The sequence below is a fragment of the Phyllobates terribilis genome, unplaced genomic scaffold, assembly GCF_046119375.1.
Source record: "Phyllobates terribilis strain yellow unplaced genomic scaffold, ASM4611937v1 Scaffold_2__4_contigs__length_985480577, whole genome shotgun sequence".
Taxonomy (NCBI): domain Eukaryota; kingdom Metazoa; phylum Chordata; class Amphibia; order Anura; family Dendrobatidae; genus Phyllobates; species Phyllobates terribilis.
Genome location: NW_027362762.1, coordinates 862400553 through 862419674, shown reverse-complemented (window position 1 = coordinate 862419674; position 19122 = coordinate 862400553). Strand labels below are relative to the sequence as shown.

General features: G+C 41.3%; 1 protein-coding gene across 6 annotated transcripts in view; it reads right to left on the bottom strand.

Moving 5' to 3' along the window:
• Positions 1–19122, bottom strand: part of SPECC1 (sperm antigen with calponin homology and coiled-coil domains 1) — a 519798-nt gene that overhangs the window by 100157 nt on the left and 400519 nt on the right. For all 6 annotated transcript variants that reach the window (XM_073667990.1, XM_073667989.1, XM_073667993.1 and 3 more), the window contains one exon: positions 5876–5978. In XM_073667990.1, the coding sequence (XP_073524091.1) occupies positions 5876–5978 (103 nt within the window). The remainder of the gene's footprint in view (positions 1–5875; positions 5979–19122) is intronic.

Sequence of the window (19122 nt, the reverse complement as noted above, 5' to 3'; positions counted from 1 at the left end):
TCCTGTGCGTGCTCTGGCATGTTGACTACAATGGTGGGTGATCTTATAGTGTACATGGTGCGCCATTCTACAGAGTGGGGGCCATTAAACAGTGTCAGAGCCATCACACAGTGTGAGGACTACTGTGGGAGTCATTATACTGGTTTTAGGGAAGCAGTGGCACATCATATTGTATGTAGAAGAGCTAAGGGCCCATCATACTGTGTATAGGACAGCTGTGGGGACATCATACTGTTTATAGGGGAACTGTGGGCATTAATATTTTCTAAAGAGCAATTTTACCATCTAGAGGGTACAAAGGAGGCATTTTACTTTGCATGGGGCACAGTGGTGGGTATTATGTGAGGCAGAAAGAGGAGCACTGTTATTGTGCCACACAAAAGGTGAAGTACTAGGGCCACATATGGCAGCAGCGGCTCAGTGTTGGGGTGACAGTAGGATCAGAAGTTTGTGCTGGTTGGGAATACATGGGGACAGTGCTGGAATTATGAGAAGTCAAATGTGTCTTTTGACTCCATAAGAAAGAACATCAGCTGTAAGTCACTATTTGCAACTGTACTGTAATCTCTTACATGTTCTGCAGGATCGGTAGCTACCACTATATGGTCACCGAACGGTCGTAATATCAGTGCTGGTCTTTGTATAGAGATTTATTTTCAGCAACTGCATGGTCATCTACTGAGGTTCCCCTATACCCACAATTAGGGTGAAACACTGTTGTTGTAATTAGGGTGACCAGGTTAAGATGTTATGCTCCCTTCCCGTTCGCTCTGCCGTCACCATTGCGGTCTATGGCCCCCGTCACAGCATACGTCCAATCCACGTTTTCCGGAATTTTAGGACGTATGCCCCGACGGGGATACAGAACTCAATGTGAAAGCACCCTTATTTACTGAGATAATGACTTTTGTGTTTTCATTGGCTGTAAGCCATAATCATCAACATTAACAGAAATAAACACTTGAAATAGATCACTCTGTTTGTAATGACTCCATATAATATAGGAGTTTCACTTTTTGTATTGAAGAACTGAAATAAATTAACTTTTTGATGATATTCTAATTTAGTGAGAAGCACCTGTAAATATATACACACACACACAAATATGTGTGTATATATATATATACATGTTTATATATAGAAATATATATATTATATATATATATATTACATAACAAAAGAGAAAAAAGCAGATAAGTTTTATGTAGTGCAGTAACAAGTATGGCTTTTTATGACAAACTGCTACTTCAGTATGCTTTTTCCCACCAGTAGCACTAACAAGTCGTAAACTTCTGATCTGTATATTAGAAATAGTAATGCTTTTTCTTTATGTTTTATCTCATCTTTTAGGAGTGTAATAAAGTGATAAATAAGTAAAATCAGTCAATTTGTAGTTTCTCTTCGCAAAAAGTACAGCTCTACTAAATAAAAACAATATTTCTCTTGAACTTTTTATTTTGTCCGGGAAAGAAATTCACCGGTGACTGACCATCTCTTTCCCTGTATTATAGACTTGAAATGTGAAGTCCTTGCAAACCAGTGGTGAATGGAAAGTTTTTAGCCTGCAAACTGATAGTGTACTAAAACCACAAGGCAAAAACCACAAGTGTGATACTTTAATGTGGTTTTGCACTACACAACTTATACAAGAGAACCATGCTGAAAACCACATGTTTCATTTGTAAAAGTCCCAAAGCCAAAACTGAGCAGGTTGTCAGACAAGGTGCAGGGGAAGTGATTACAGCACGCACCCACTATGTATTGAGCGCTGACTGTTCACCCGTTGACTGGACGCGAGCAGGCGCAGGGAGAATACAACTTCATTTGCTCCCTGTAACCACATTTCCAAGAAGATGGCCGGACATGTTTAAAATGGTATTTATTGGCAGCTTATCACTAGGGTTAAATACCATTTTGTTTTTGCAACAGGTTCTCAATAAATCATTATCCACATCAGTTAACATTTTACATCCTAATTTGCTTGAATATATATATGGTCAGTGATCAAAGGTGTCCGATATAAAGTTAAGAGTCACAGTTTCAGTAAAGTAAATAATCTGTATCCTCAGTTATTCCAGAAAGCAACAATACAATCTACCATAACCGCTATTCATTAGGGAGCATTGCACTGCACTAAATCTCCATTTTTCAAAGGAAAGAATCACTAGCAGCCGCCTCATTCCAGTTTTGAAATATGTTTTGTTATTCATCAGGAATCAGGAAGAAAAACATATTACAAGCGGATGATAAAGTTCAATAATTACTCGCAATTCAATTTCCTAATGTAAAATGTGTAGTCCTCCTTACGACTTTTCATGAAAAAATAAACATCAGAAATATGAGAAACAACCATTTCGCAGCCATCTCCTCCGTGCACTGGCGGATACAGACATTAGAGGGTCCCGGTGCAAGAACAATATATGGGCCCTTTGCAGTCCAATAGCTCATCATAATGCATCATTTTCCATGTTTTAGAGGTGGATATGGGCCCCTTTACCTCTTGGGCCCCTGTGCAGCTGACAATGATATGTCCAAGTAGGGTTTGATAATCAACCAGTAAGGCCAAACTCACATCAGAAATAAAACATGGAGCCAGAAATGGATTTCCAAACATGGAGCCAGAAATGGATTTCCAATAGGCACAGTAGGCCAGTGCTTCTAGGCGACCCCAGGCATTACAGCTTTTGATACTATTCATGACCTAAAAGAAACCAGTCCACTAATTCATGCTGCTCAAACCAGGGGCAGCATGAATCATTGCTTGGCTGTATGACTGCAGCCAAGCATATGTTTCTCTGAATCACTCCAGTGTTTGAGAAAATAGTCTTTAAGGATCCAGCCGGGGACCATAGCGAGACTAGTCCGGCACTGACTGACAGGTATCTCGCTATGGGAGAAACCTGTCAATCACCTGCAGCAGCACTGGGGGCGTAGCTGGACTAATCTAGTCTCTCACTATGGTCCATCAGCCAGATCTTTAAAGAATATTTTCTCTGAAACACCGGAGCAATAACTGGTTGCAATCATCCAGGCCTTAGTTCATGTTGCCCGCGGTTTTGGCAGCATGAGTCAGGTGACCGGTTCCTGTTAAAGAGAATCTGTCAGCAAGTTTTTGCTATTTAATATTCATAATATAGGGCACGAGGGTCTGATTCCAGGGATGTGTCACTTAATAGGCTGTGTTGTAGTTTCAAGTTAAACAGTGTTTTATCTGCAAGAGATTAACACTGCCAGGACTACAACTCACGCTACCAGAAGTCCAGATAATCTGTATAACCCTGCCCCCACTACCAAGTAGCAGCTTGCTCACAGTGCACAGTGTGCATAGGAAGTTGCCGGTTGGGTGTGGACGGGGTTATACACAAAGCAGAAAACTTAGCCCTGCTACATCTACATTAGACAAAACAGATATTCTATGAAAACTACAGCAAGCAGCCCAATAAGTGATACATCCCTGGAATCAGACTTTCTTGCCCTATGTTACGCTGCTCACAGATCATATATAAAAAACCCACTGACCGATTCCCTTTAAGTAGGATGCAGGAAGTAAAAAATCTGCCAGGGAGGCTACAGCTCACACCACCAATTTTGTTTTAACATGTTCCAAGCATTTGAACAATAGAAGGTACATGACATGCAAAAACTGTGCTGCAATTGTAACAACAGTATCTCATCATACATGTACAAGCTTTAGTTTTAGATTTATACTATGGATTTTTAACTACCCACTATACAGCCACACTCTGGGGGATTGCCTGTAAATACTAAAATGAAAGTTTCCATACCACTGGTGGTTTTATTGCTGGGTGGCCGATGAACTAAACATATGACAAAAATAAATTGTGCAGTCCTTAAAGAAAGTATGTGTGTGTATATGACAAGTGCGATGTGGGTGATCTAATTGTAATCAGTAAGAAGGATTTGACGCAGAGCCAAACATTACAGCACAAGCAATATCTTGTTCTAAGGAAAATAAGAATTCATAGTTTGTTGACACTTGTAAAAGTGAAAATAAATTGACTAAAAGATCTTTAGAAATTTTCAATCTCTATAAAAGGAAAAACAGAACTTTATATGGTTATTTGGTTTTTGCTTACAATCATTCCCTTAGGCTCACTAGATGAAATTATTCACACGGCCAACCCTACATCTATACAGAACGAGTTCATGTCTACTTTGAATTGCAATGTAACCCGCGTTCTTATCATTGTACACAGGACAAATCATCACTCAGGTCGGATAGAAACCTTAAAGGATTAAAGGGGCTGTCCAGTCTAAAACTACAAGTCTGCAGTCATTCTATGTGACTCCAGACTAGTGAATCCTCACATTGTGCACAATGCGCCCTGTGAGGATTCTCCAGTGCCGACGGATGGTCATGTGACTACAAGTATGTGATTTGCATACTTCTGCCCACATTCAGACTAAGCTGGGTCCGACCCCACTCAATACACTTGCATTGAGAGAGGCTGTGCCCATCTAGTCGGCACATGACTGCATGTACGCAAATCACATACTTGCGGTCACACGCCTGGCTGCTCCCGGCACCGGAGAATGTGAGGATTCACAAGTCTGCAGTCACATAGTGTAACTGCAGATTTGTAGCTTAAAGACCGGACGAACCCTTTAAGCAATTACTCAAAAGTCATCTGAAAATGAGGTTGTCCTTTACAGTGGGTCTCATTACTGATAGGGCAGGTGCAGAGCAGCGTATTTTCGGCCCGAGAGCAAGCTAACAAAACATCGGATTGCGCTTAGACCAATTTTATTCTATGGGCCCGTGCAGATGTCCTATTTTTTCGTTGGACAGAGTCTGTCTGAGGAAAAAGTCGCTACATGGCAGAGTATGATCACACTCGGCCACACAAGTCAATGAGTCAGTGGAAACCATCAGACTGCACTCGGATGACATCTGAGTGCAGTCTGATTTCCAAGGACTGACAGAACAGAACAGAGAAGATGATGACATTTTTTCCTCCATTTTCTCCTAATTCAATAGAATCTCATCACACTCTGATTTGCATAATCAGCACGAGAGGATACAAGCACAAGCTCTTAAAGGGGTATTCTCATCTCCAAGATCCTATCCCAATATGTACTATGTGTAATAATAATATTAGCAAATACTTCCAATTAGAAATGTAGTATACTTTTTCTGATTCGCTATGTCTCTTTCCCCATGTGCAGGGCATTGCAGAACCTTAGGTATCCATGGTTACATCCAATAGCAACTAGCTAACTGTCACTATGTGGTCATAACAATGGATACCAAAGGTCCTGCAATGGCTGCACATGAGGAAAGAGACATAGCGAATCAGAAAAACTATACTACATTTCTAATTGGATGTATTTGCTAATATTATTATTATTGCACCTACTACATATTGGGATAGGATCTTGGAGATGGGAATACTCCTTTAAGTTTGAGTCACTGAAGGCTGCCGTCGATTCTCTCATGCGAGAGAATCAGGCCGATTATGCTAATCTTACTGTGATGCGATTCTCTCGCATGAGAGGATCGTATCACAGGTGTTGAAAAGATGGAGAACTTAACTTCTCTATCTACTCTATTGTCTCTGACCGCGGATGTTGGACTGCACTCAGATGACATTTGAGTGCAGTCTAATGTTTCACACACACCTTATAGACTTATACGGTGTCGCATCGGCATGAGAAAAAAATCACAGATCTGCACTGCCCCATAGTATAACATTGGGCCGAGTGCTATCCGATAAAACACTGCATAGCACTCGGCTATGTTATACGGCCGTCTGTCTGAGCCCTAATTGTCTGTTGGACCAGTCTTCAATGGAAACTATTTAATAGTGAGGAAATTGCATTATATGAATTACATATAGGATATAAAGGAACTCACCGAATAACCCTCGGTTTTCTTTTGGCACCATTTCAATAAAGCATTTCTTTTCGAGCCTCCATATTCTCTGGCTAAGGCAGCCAATGGGTCTTTTCTTTCCACACTGAAAATGAAAAAAAATTATATAGTACCAAAAATATAGATAATAATATATCTACATATTCCTTTTTGATACACAGATGTTAGAATATGCTTCCCTTAGAGTACAACACAATAATAACACTGGATGCAAGATATGCCATACAAGTCTGATACATCAGGGTGTTTTCTCTGGATTCCACAGCTGGTGGCCTCCTAAACAGGCAAGACTGGACATCTATCAAACATTTATAGAATATCTGGAAGATTAACTCCACATAATGTGACTCGCCTTCCCTGAGCGGTGGGGTTACTCGGTGCCGGGCCAATGTATGGTGGTGGTGTGGGATGTCTTCGTGGCCGTGACCCGGTCCGTGCCCAGGGCTGTCACCTGAAAAATGGGCTTTTTGGATGAGTGGTTGTTCGACTACGCCACCTGTGGTTTCAGGTGAAGGCCACCAGTGCTGCAACAGTCCTCTGAGGCTGATGTTCTGGCAGCTTGGTTGGTACTACTCCCCACAGGCGGAGTAGGCCTCAGGGCAGCGAGAAAGATCTGGAGAGTTGTGGTGGGTGCAGTGCCGCGCAGGAATGAAACAAGTGGAGGCAGTAGGTGAAGTCATCCAAGCATTACTCACTTTGGTGAAGTAGCAGCTGCAAAGCTTGTCTCTGCTTCTCGTGGCGCGCTGCGGCCACCAGGAAGGGGTTCAGCACTCCCCAGGTAGACCAGGAGCACCTGTCAAGACCCCGCTGGTGTGTTCCTTTCTTAGTAAGTTCTCCCACTGAGTCTTCTCCTGACTGTGTGTGGTATGAACGTGGTGTAAGGCTGGGCCCCCACTGGATAAACGCAGGTTGAGAGATACAGGTGGCGACTCCGCTCTGTCCGTATCCCCCTGGGATCCACTAAACCTCCGGACTTTTCTGACTGAGAAGTGAAGTGACAAAGTCAGATATCGGGGGCCGGTCACCCCTTTTGCGGCAGGAGTCCCTCTGGCTAGGCCAGAGTGAAGGATACAGGTGGCAACTCCGCTCAGTCCGTACCCTCCTGGGATCCTGTGGAGCCTATCTCCTCTGCTCCCCTCCAAGGCCTTCTTAGAACAGGACCCTGACCGGGCAGAGACAGTGGTTAACTCTGATCCCGCTCCTCGTCTCAAGGCCAGAGAGCGAGGACCGTGAATCTTCAGCCAGCTACAGACTCTTGCTGGACCCTGACAGAAGACCCACAATCAAAAGACCTTGAACTTAAGATGGCCGTATATTATATATGATTCTATTAGTGCTCTGTTAAGTGTTTCCTCCACCCTCACCCACTACTTGGTTCCCCCTATCTTTGGTTCCCCCCATCTCCTCTATCCCGGCCCGGGGCAGCACCCTGGTGCATTTAGGCCCCCTACAGGACTGGAGTGGTGTAGTGTTGAGTGTGAAGTGGGGTCCTGGGTGATGCTCCATCCTTACCTGGGAGAGGAGATACCACACCTCTATCTGAGGTGCAGTACCCCTGTGGCGACTGAACCCTCAGGGGCACCACAAATGCAAGTAAAAACAAAAAAGAAAACACAATTACATGCCGGTCCGTTTCCTTGCTTATATAAAAAGAAACGTCTAATACAACAAACTCAGTGATCCAGACGTCACACAAAAGGCTCCGCTGTATTTCTAGGCTCTGACATTATCTAAAGACCTTTCAGGCCCGAATAACAAGGTGGTTTCAAATTAGCTTCCCATAGTTCAGAGGAAAAAATGCAAAGGACAAAGGACTGGTAGATCCCACTCCCAACATACCCACCATTCTATAACAATCCAGGCCTAGAAGATAGCATTAAAGGGAACCTGACATCTGATACATGCTTCCCGATCAAGGGGCATCATTAACAGACACTGGCCGTATGAATTCAGGCATTTGTGTTTCACTCGGAGACTCTATGTTGCTTCATTGAGAAATATACATTAAAAGCCTTTAGGGTTTCTCCCTGCGTGATCCCTTAGAGTGACAGGTCTCTCTCTGCATACGTGTATAGGAAGAAAGCGGTCAAACATTGGGCATGGAGAAGCTGTTGGGGACCCGCCTGTCTGCCTAGTCTCCCAGGCGCTCAGCCCCTGGCTGTTTTTAAAGTATGTTTTTCTCTGAAAGATTGCAGCTTTTCATAGTCAAACATGCATGGCTGAAATCAGACAGGCAGTGTCTGATACAGGCAGCCACGGCGCGACTAGATCCGCACTGCCCAGGACCCTCCGACCACTTTCTGCACAGACGTACCTTGAGACCCGACCACCATTGAGTCTAACATGAGTCGGTTTAACTTAATAAAGCCACTATCTTCTTTTGCAATCATCTGAGTGCCAAAGTTTTTCCTATATATTTCTCTGAAACATTGCAGCGTTTCATAGTCAAACATGCATGGCTAAAATCATACAGCCAATGCCTGATACATGCTGCCCATATCAGCTATCAGGTTCCATTTGAAGGAAATGTCCAGGATTACAAAAACTTAGTTACTTTCCTTCAGAACAGTGCCACTCTCATGAGTTGAGAACCATACTGTAGCTCAGCTTCATTCAGTTCAATGGGGCAAAGTTGCAAAACCAGGCACAATCCATGATGTGGGGTGGCACTGTTTGAAACAATTTGTGTATGGGACTTTCCCTGTCTGAGCTTCTCTGCTCCCTATAAACCTACTCAGTCAGAGGAATTCTCTACACAGACTGTTTGAATATAGTGTACGGATCTTTTCTGAGCAGCAGTTCAAAGCAGCTTCTAAAGGAACATGAACTACGGTTTGAAACCGCACTGTAGCATTGTATTTGGGAGAGAATAAAGCGTAATAAGACAATGAAATATATTGCAAAAAAAATCATAACTTTGGAATGCCTGGAGGAAAATTCAATTAAAAAAAGTTTAATTACTCTCTAACTTTTAGAATATACACCATCTCAAATACTTTCCTGATACAGGCTTATAATATAAAAACAAATGTAAAATAAATCACGGAAATCCTTACTGGTGTCCAAGCTAATGCTTCCTAAGCTTAGGTTTTGCCGAAAGCATTAGAAATTTATTGCAAAGTCATATCCTAAGTCCATGTCCTAGTAAATTAATTTTCTTCGCTTGAACAAAAAGTAGCATTTTCCTCGGACAGGCATTAAGATTTGATTAGATATTAGCCTAAACAAGATACTGACTGGTCTAATTAGCAGACATGTATATGCTATGTATACTCCTTTTTTCACATGTAAAGTGCCATGGAATAAATGGCGCTATAATAAATAATAATAACAACAGTCAGAGGCCATACATGCCTCATAACTGATGAAGCCGGTGATCCACGGCAGTACTCAGGTGACTGAAGAACAGAACGTCATCACTTCTCGTCCCAGCAAGGACTACTAAAGCGATGGGGGAAGATTTAAATGGTAAGTAATGCTTATTTCTTTCATTTATAAAGATCGCTAGTCTCTGCCAAATGTTGAATTGTATGAATTGATTTGTAATAAACGCAAAAAATTGGGGACTTTTTTTTATTATTACTTCAAAGTTGTAGACACATGATGCAGACTTGTGTTTGAGTTGATAACCGGCTGGTTGCGACATGATTGACCTCGATAGGTCACTGTGGAGCCTTGAGCACTACACGGGATTGACAAGTCTCTGCTTATAGTAATCTGTAGACAGCAAATTTAGGTAATACTGAAGAAAAACAAATAATTAAAAATCTTAACAGGTACATATCAGCAGTTCCTAGTTGATCAGAACCCAATGGCGCAACGTGAAGATTGTGGTCCCCAATGCAAAATCTTCAAACAGGGTCCCCAACTATGAGGGGTCTTTAATAATATTAGTTTTCTCATATGGGCTAAAGGGAACTTTTGGGCCCCCAAGTTTCAAGGCATGGGTGCGACTACAACCGCTAACACCTGTTATACTCTGTGAGCACACTTATTAGGCAAGTTATAGTTTTGATGATTAATTTTATTATTAAACAACTATGGTGCTCTATGGTGCTGTTGGTCAATCCAAAAGGTTAATAAACCTGAAAATGTAATAAAGTAAATATATTTATGTGTGTAGAATTATTTGGTAACTAAATTAAAAACTTGACTTTTCCCATCTCAATTGATTATTTTCATCTGTTAAAGTCTTATCAATAACAGTCATAAGCTTCATCCATGGAGTCTGTCAATTTCTTAATCTGCTGACTATCAACTTTTTGGGCCGCACCAACAAAAACCCCTCAGACACTGATCAGATAGGTGACTGTTTTCCTGCATGATAAATCTCCCGTTTAAGAAGGGCCCACAAGTTCTCAGTAGGTTTAGGTTATCTGAGGAAAGGGTCTTGTCATTATTATTTCATATCTAAGGCCTTTACTGGCAGCCAAGGAGTGGAGACTTCGATGCTGCGATGGAGCATTGTCCTTCATAAAAATTATGGTTTTCTTGAAAGTTGCAGACTTTCTCCTCTACCATTGCTTTAGAAGACCATTTGTCTTCTAAAAACTGACAGCAGGTTTGGGAGTTTATATTGAGTCCATCTTCAACACGAAAAGGTCCAACTAGCTCATTTTTAAAAATCCCAGGCCATAGCAGTGCCCACTTCCACTTTGCTGGTGTCTGAGTCAAAGTGGAGGTCTATGCCTGTTATTGATCCAGCCACGGCCCATCCATCTGGTCTGTCAAGAGTCACTCATCTCATCAGACCATAAAACCTTTGTAAAACCTGTCTTCAGATATTTCTTGGCCTACTCTTGACGTTTCCACTTGTGTCTTGTTCAGTGGTGGTTGGGTTTCAGCCTACTCACCTCAGCCATGTCTCGGAGCACAGAATACCTCATACTTCTTTTCCCTCCGGGGGGAGGTTACAGTTCTGGAATATGACAGCATTAGGGATAATGGCTTCCTGGTCGCTTCACGTTTGATTCTTCTCAAATCTTTGGCAGTTAGTGTGCGTCTTTTTTTCTTAACACATTTTTTGTGACCCTGTTAACTTGCAACAAAACTTTTGATGGTTCTGTGATTACGCCCCAATAGTTTAGCAAATGCATTAGTCAATTTTTGACTTTTCAGAGTCCATCTTTTTTGGCCCATTTTGCCTGAGGAAAAGGGCGCTGTATCCTTAGGCCTCACCTTCCTCATTACACAAATACACATCATCTGATCTGCTTAACCAATAAGCATTCAAGTTTATATAGAAGAGATGGAAAATCTGCATAAAAATAAGAAAATTGTCAAAATACTCACTGCCTAATAATTGTGCACACAGTATAGTTACATCTCAGCCAAAACTTACAACGACCATTTTGAGAAAATCTCCAACAAAAACAAAATAAACAAAAATGTCTACAACAGTGGTTTTCAGAGCCAGTACTGGAGAAATGTTTGTAAACCAGTCAAAGTGTTTGTCTTGAATATAGAATGACAATGATAAAATAAACGAGCACAAGATAATATACAAGGAGACGGGAGACAGAAGGAAAGGTTTGAATAATGTTTCCCTGACGTATCAATTCTTGGGAAGTGTACTCCTGTCAGGATGGAGGGAGGTTAAAGTACAACTCATTGAGTTAAAAGATGCTTCAAGCCCAACAATCCCCAGGGAGGAAATGGCCCCACACAAGACAAATATTGTTATTTATGTGGCAAGGTCAGGAGTTTGTGCAGAAGAAAATATGAGCTCCACGTCAGCCCCTTACCTACAGTGCTCAAGACACCAGCAGAATTGACGGAAGTGGATGCAAGCATTCCAAAATTCCTTTAAACCTCTGGTGTGCCATTGACAGCTGCCCATATGAATGAAGTGATTCTATATTTCCCTTTAGGAAGGATGTAGTCCAGTGTTAAAGCAACATCCATGGTGAGGAGAAGAGTGTATGGCCTGGTGAACTATTCAGTCACACCAAATACTAATTGGCTGACACTAAGGATGGTCTTAAATTCTCCATAAAACAGGATATTTATACAGTGCTATAAATAAAGGTACACTAACCTTTCACATTGAAATTCACATCATTCTTCTAATATGAGAAGTTACATAACACCCTTTAGAGAGCAAACATTTTTAAATGGAGCGTTCTTGGTGGTCTAGAACTGTTTAGCGGTTAAAGGGAACCCATCACATCCAGAAACTCTAGTTAGAAGGGTAATCTGCAAGTAAAAGGTGTTTAATCCTTGGGTAGCTGGCTTACTGGAGCAGTGGCTACAGGGAGAAAATTAAGTTTTATTCTCCCTGCAGCTGTTCGCTTCCAATCACTGGGGTACTGCACAGTCACCGTTCACTATACAGTGAGCACGGCAGTAATCACTCCCCCATGTATTTTGATTGTGCAGGGGAGTGTAGGTTGTAAATCAGAGTGCAGGGGAGTGATTAGATTTGTTCTCACTGTGTAGTGATATAAGGAGATGGACATACTGCTCATGTTCCCCCTTGAAGAAACAAGTATATTGCTATAGTGTGTAATGTGAATTCTGATATGCGTTAATGACAGGGCTGTTGAGTCGGTAAGCCAAACCTCCGACTCAGACGCCTAAATTTCCCTGACTTCACAATACAGACTCCACAGCCCGGCCTCACTACTGAGCGTGTACATAAAGTGCAGCACTGATTCATCTCAACTAAAAGTCGAGATCCTTAGATCAGGAATAGAACAGACATCTATAGGACATTTCATAACTTTACCAAATTCTTATGAAAATATTTACAGCACATCCTGCATTGTACTACTGTACCCAATTTATTATATATTTTAGGAGTCGGAGTCAGTCCATTTTATACAGACTCTGACTCCATGACTCAGGCTCCTCAGCCTTGGTGTATGTTGTTTGACAGTAGGAGAGCAAGAGTTAATGTTTGGGACTAGCCCAGAGTGGGAGGAGCTAAGCTGAAGAGACAAGAGACAGTTCCTGTTAGAAAGGGCCCAGTGTGCGTAGAGAAAAGACCTAAGATTTAATGTGAGCGGTGCCTCATGACGTGGGTGTCCCTAATGAGAGAGGAGACAGACAGAGGATAGGGAATAGAGATATGCAGAGTAGAGAAGTAGAAGAGAAGTGACTGAAGGACGCAACGGGCCTAAACAGGACATAGTACATAAGATGAAGAGAGTGCCTCAGAGGGGGAGTTCCAGAGCGTCAGAGACAGAAGAGATAAGTAATGGCCACAGTGTCAAAGTAGCTTCCCTAAGAGGAAATCATGCGGAAGCGAGTGTTGAGCACAGGAGTCTTACAAACTGGACTGTAGTATTGAGCTGGGCTATGGTGAAATAAATAGGAAACGTGAAGATAGAGGTCAAGAGAGAAAAGAGGTAAAAAATCGGTGTGTAGAAAATGCTCCGTATTGTGAAAGAAACGTTTATCAAGATATGTGCCCACTATCTCCTGTATATAATCCCTTCCCAGCTATCGTTAAGTAAAAAAAGTTTATTTTTGACTGGCGGTCTCCCTCATTGAGCTGTCCAACACATGGTCCTGACAAACTAATGTCACCGGTTACATGCGGCCTGCAAGGAGGTAACGCCCCCATAGCACAAGGCCACACACCCAGCCAGGACCCCCACCTTCATGTAATATGTTGGGGCGCAGGAGACGAGTACCTCACCATCAGCTACCAGCCCGCTCCACGTTACAGTGACATTGGAAAACTTTTTTTAAAGTACAGTTCCTCTTTGTAGAAAAAAATAAAGGTAGGAATTTTCATTTACCATGCCCCCGATACATGCACGCTTGGTGGCACAATGGAGATGGTAACTCTGTCAGGAACAGAAGAATATATTTAGAAGTGCTTCAAAGAAAGAATCCAGCACTCGTCCATGGAAAAAAAACAAAAAAAACATGAGATTGTGAATATATTTTTAGTTATAGTTATGATTGAAATATCAATATGCAGCAACGGGGATAATAGAAAAAACTACACAAAAGTAGATATAGATGCCAGCAGGTGTAGTGCTATAGGAACTTAAAACTTAACATTTATTACCATTAGATAAAATATGTGCAAAATGCAAGGACCTAAAAACACACAGTTAGACTGTCTGTGATATACAATAGCCAAAAGAACTTCCATATATTGTTACTTCCAGAGATTTAAATATATGTCATATAAGCATACTGTATCTCTAACACAGACCAAGGAAGAAATGGCAATAGGAAAATAATGGAGCCCACAGTACACTATCAACTTATTGTGCCCCAATATATGGGAACATGAAAACACTCGCCCTGAGATATGGACACATGAAAACACTCACCCTACCAATGATGACCATTTGACTTAGTTATATATAGAAATGGAACATCCTCACCAATTTTGATGAGGCACAATAAGTTGATAGTGTACTGTGGGCTCCATTATTTTCCTATTGCCATTTCTTCCTTGGTCTGTGTTAGAGATACAGTATGCTTATATGACATATATTTAAATCTCTGGAAGTAACAATATATGGAAGTTCTTTTGGCTATTGTATATCACAGACAGTCTAACTGTGTGTTTTTAGGTCCTTGCATTTTGCACATATTTTATCTAATGGTAATAAATGTTAAGTTTTAAGTTCCTATAGCACTACACCTGCTGGCATCTATAGTTATGATTGCCTCCGTGTTTCAATTAAGAACCAACTAAGAATTGATTTACAGGTTTCAAATGCATCAGCAGTTTATACCTTGCAAGAAGTCCTGTAATTTCTAAAATCATACTTTACTAAAAAAAATTTAAATGATGAAATGAAAAAAGCCTTATGTTGTTTTTTTTCCATGGACGAGTGCTGGATTCTTACTTTGAAGGACCTCTGATTGTATTCACATGTTTCTGACAGAGTTCCTGTCTCCATTGTACCTCTATGAGCAGATATAAGAAAGCCACTCCTTGGTGAGTGAAAATGTATACCAACAGAAAAAACTGACGGCACTTCCAATACAAGAAATAGGTGTGAACACGTGCTTACCAGGAGCCACTACCTCCATAAAATACTAACAAACAAAGCAGCACACTGCAACGCTAAGTATGCGAACATGAAATATATGAAGTTTGAATAGCATTACTGCTCTAGAGAATAGAAATAAATGAGAAATCTTAGCGCATAAATTGGCCAATTTTTTCTTTTTTTCTGTTTCTATGTTTAAGCTTGGACTGAGCACTCCATCCTGATGCCGCAGGTGGATCTTACTTTCCCACACATAAGCAGATGGATGTCCCTTAGAGAGGTATTCACATTGATAGGGTCCTGGTATTTTGAGAAATGCCTTACCGCGTCTACCAGGTACACATGAATTGGCCAATTTTTGCGCTAAGATTTCTCATTTATTTATATTTTCTACAGCAGTAATGCTATTCAAATTGCATATATTTTTCGTTCACATACTTAGGCTGCGTGCCCACTATGCGTTTTTCAAGGGTTTTTGCTGTGGAATTTCCGCAGCGAAAACGCTTAAAAAAACGCTTGGTAATACGTGCCCCATGGTCCCAATGATAATCCGTATGTGCTGTGCACATGCTGCGGAAATTTCCGCTGCGGATTATCATTGCGGAAAAATACGCAGCATGTCCATTGATTTTGCGGACACGCAGCGTAATTGCCGCCATTGACTTGCATTGAAATGCTTAATATCCGTATCAGCACATTTGCACACATGGATATTAAGCGATTCTATGTGCGGATGGTACCTGGGTTTGGAGAAGAGGAGACTCTCATCCAGACCTGGGTACCATAGAACCTGTTAAAAAAAGAATTTAAAATAAAAAATAAAGATTATACTTACCTTCTATGTCCCCCGGTCTCCTCAACGATGCGTCCGGTCTGTTGTATGGGTCGTGGTGGTGTGAGGACCTGTCATGACGTCATTTAGTCATGTGACAGGTCACGCGACCGCTGACGTCGGCATCGCAGGTCCTTCACACCACCGCGACCCATACAACAGACCAGACGGAGCGGAGAAAATACCGGGGGCCATTGGAAGGTAAGTATAATCTTTATTTTTTACCATTTTTATTCTTTTTTTTTTAACTATTACTTGGTCACACTAAATAAATCCAAGCCAGTTGCATGGATTTATATATTGTGACCAAGTTGTCAAGCACTTTCCAAGTGATGCTAAAATCGCTTGGAAAGCACTTGACAACCCGCATGCAGAAATGCATGCAAAAATGCTTGACAAATGCTTCTACCTGGCGGGAAAAACGCATGTAAAATCCACATGCGTTTTTCCTGCCAGGGAGAAGCGGAAAAAATATGCAGCATTTCTGCATCGTGGGCACATAGCCTTAGCGTTGCAGTGTGCTGCTTTGTTTGAAAATGTATACCAGTTAGTAGCACTTTAACTTATTCATTTCCAAAATTGCGATCCACAGGAAATATCCATCCATCCAATCAGGCATAGTAGGCATCATCCTATGGACCCCACATCTTTTGGGGGACTTTCACGAACAGCACTCCACTTGCCAAAAATCATCAGGACAATAACTCAATTGACTGACAATTGATGGATGAGGTCACGGTGGCCTTCACTACTAGGCAGGTTATTGGGCGCTTCCCAGTGAACGTATAATATAAACACATCGGATTCCAACACATGAGTATGTAATACTGAGTATGTAATGGTCACTGCCAAGTTCAGCAATACCCAAAGTAAAAATAATTGCCACCTCCAGTCGTTTATTGGCCGATTGGATACCCATTACTGATAATGTGGGGCCTTATGAGGCTTCAGGGGTGCAGTTTATAGAGCAAGAAGAATAAAGCTATTACATTTTATATATTTAATACAACAATTAGGCAGTGTTTATAAAAATATACAAAGGATGTTACAAAGGGAACAAAACAATACAGTATATACAGTCACATAAAAATAAAGGGTATAAACAAAAGAAAATTACTAGACCTGTTGTCATAGGAATGGCGCAGATCTTGAGAAGGGGAGCACTCAGATTAGGAAATGGTGCAGTCCTAGGGCTGTTTCAGATGTCCATGATAATCGGTTCGTGACAGATTGCAATGCATGGACTGGCCGCACATCTCCTGACCTGAGCATGATAGCTTCATATATTTCTATGAGGCTGTCACGCTTGGGTCAGGAGATGTGCGGCCAGTCCATGCATTGCAATCTGTCACGAACCGATTATCATGGACATCTGAAACAGCCCTTATAGTGAGATGTATCTCCCAGTACTGAACAATGGCTCTAAGTCAGAAACTGTTTTTACCGGGTACGAGTCACCCCCTTTATGACCTTAGAAGGGGGGCAGGGAAATGAGATGCGGCTCAGATATCAAAAATTAGCAGATCCTCGATCTTAAGGATATCTGCCCACCTGGAGGTGCCAGGTGCAGAGATATTAATGCCATATTTCCTATCATGATTTTAGCTTTGTATAGATATGAAACATGGTATATACTGTACAACATCATCCATCTGGTTTATATTCCTTCGGGGATGATATTCAGACGGCACAATGATGCAAGTAAATGGGTCGTGTTCGCCACAATGGCAAAAATAGGTCTCCCATAAGTATAGGACATACACCAGCCACAAAAAAAACCCAATATTCATATCTGGTATACGGGGCCGTCCCGACTGCTTGTAGTTATTTGAAAAGAGAAAGAAAGTATCACCCCACAGCCTATTTTCTCAGTGTACAAACTCCATATCTGCTCTTCATAAGTTAACCTACTTCAATTACCTGTTCACAGTGGGGTCTCATAGACCAAAGGGGTCAAAATAGTGTGCTGGCTCTTTTTTTATTTACAATCTCAACTAAAGCCATGCTTCTATGCTCAATATGAGGGCGACACGTCCCCTCTCAAGAGATGGTTTTAGAGATCGGTCCTATTTTACCATTACATTTACACACTAGTGAAAAATAATATTGATAAAAATTTACAATCAGTGTGACAGCCCGGGTTCTAGCTGATTAATTTAATTGGTATACATTTTCATCAAACTCTAATCAGACTCTGATCTGATTCTCTCGGATGAGGAGAAGATGGAGAAAAAAAATGTCTCCATCTTCTCCATTGTGTCAGTCCCTGGAAATCGGATTGCACTCAGATGTCATCCAAGTGCTGCCTAATGGTTTTCATGGGCTCAGTGACTTGCATGGCCGAGTGTGATAAACGCAATGATTTTTTACTCGGGTAGACTCTGTCAAAGGAAAAAATCGGGACATGTGCATGGCCCCATATCATTTGTCCGAGTGCAATACAATGTTTTGCAGGATCGCAAATGGACCAAAAATACCCTCGTCTGCACCTTCCCTTTGTTTTAGCGACTGATGGAGGGTGGGTGAGGGGCCACCTTCAGGGCTCCTATAATTAGTAATTTAGGCCTCAGAGGAGGCAAAATAAAAGAAATAAAAGACAAGACACCTCTATTATAAAGAAATATATGACTTGGATATTTCTGGTACATTTTAATGAAATGTTTTTTACTCTGGCTAGACATGGTTATAAGATTTAAATTCCATCTTATTTGCTCCAAAAACATGTGTATAATAAAAAACCCAGGATTGAGTAATAAAGCACTACAGGCTGAGAAATACATAAAGGGTGTTATTATAAATATGTCATGTCTACTTGGGCCTTCTGGGTGATCCATAATTATAGGAGGCTAGTCGTGGTTTTTTACCTGAGAAGTAAACCAAGACTTGACAAGATGTGTTGTAAAACTTGTTAAATAATACAACCAGTCTTATGTGCACTATTAAGGAATTGTGAAATAACGGGGGATGAGCATTACAAAGAGCATCTCTTGCTCTGGAGGACCTGTCCTGTCCTGTCCTACATTACACAGACAGTGGGCACTGTGCAATAATTAAATTCCCCTGTGGTGGCGCTGCAGGAATTTTAAACACTTACTACTACATCCTCTCACAGAGTACAGTTTATCATTCGGAGCTTAAGCTGCAGCATAAAGAATGCCCATGCTCAATATTTTCGTTTAAGTTTTTTTTTTTACCGCGTAGATAAAATAAGTACGGCTGCTTCCTGAAGCATGTGAAGGGGTTTAAAAATATCCATACACCTCACTTTGTATACTAAACAATATTAGATTTGATAAGGATTTAGGTTCAGAGTTCATAACTAAATCAATTCCTGAATATGTGCACACACAGAGAAAGAAAGATTTCTGCTCTTTTTTCTCTGCAGCGCACAGACAGAAGCAGCAGTACAGGAGACATTATACATTATACAGCAG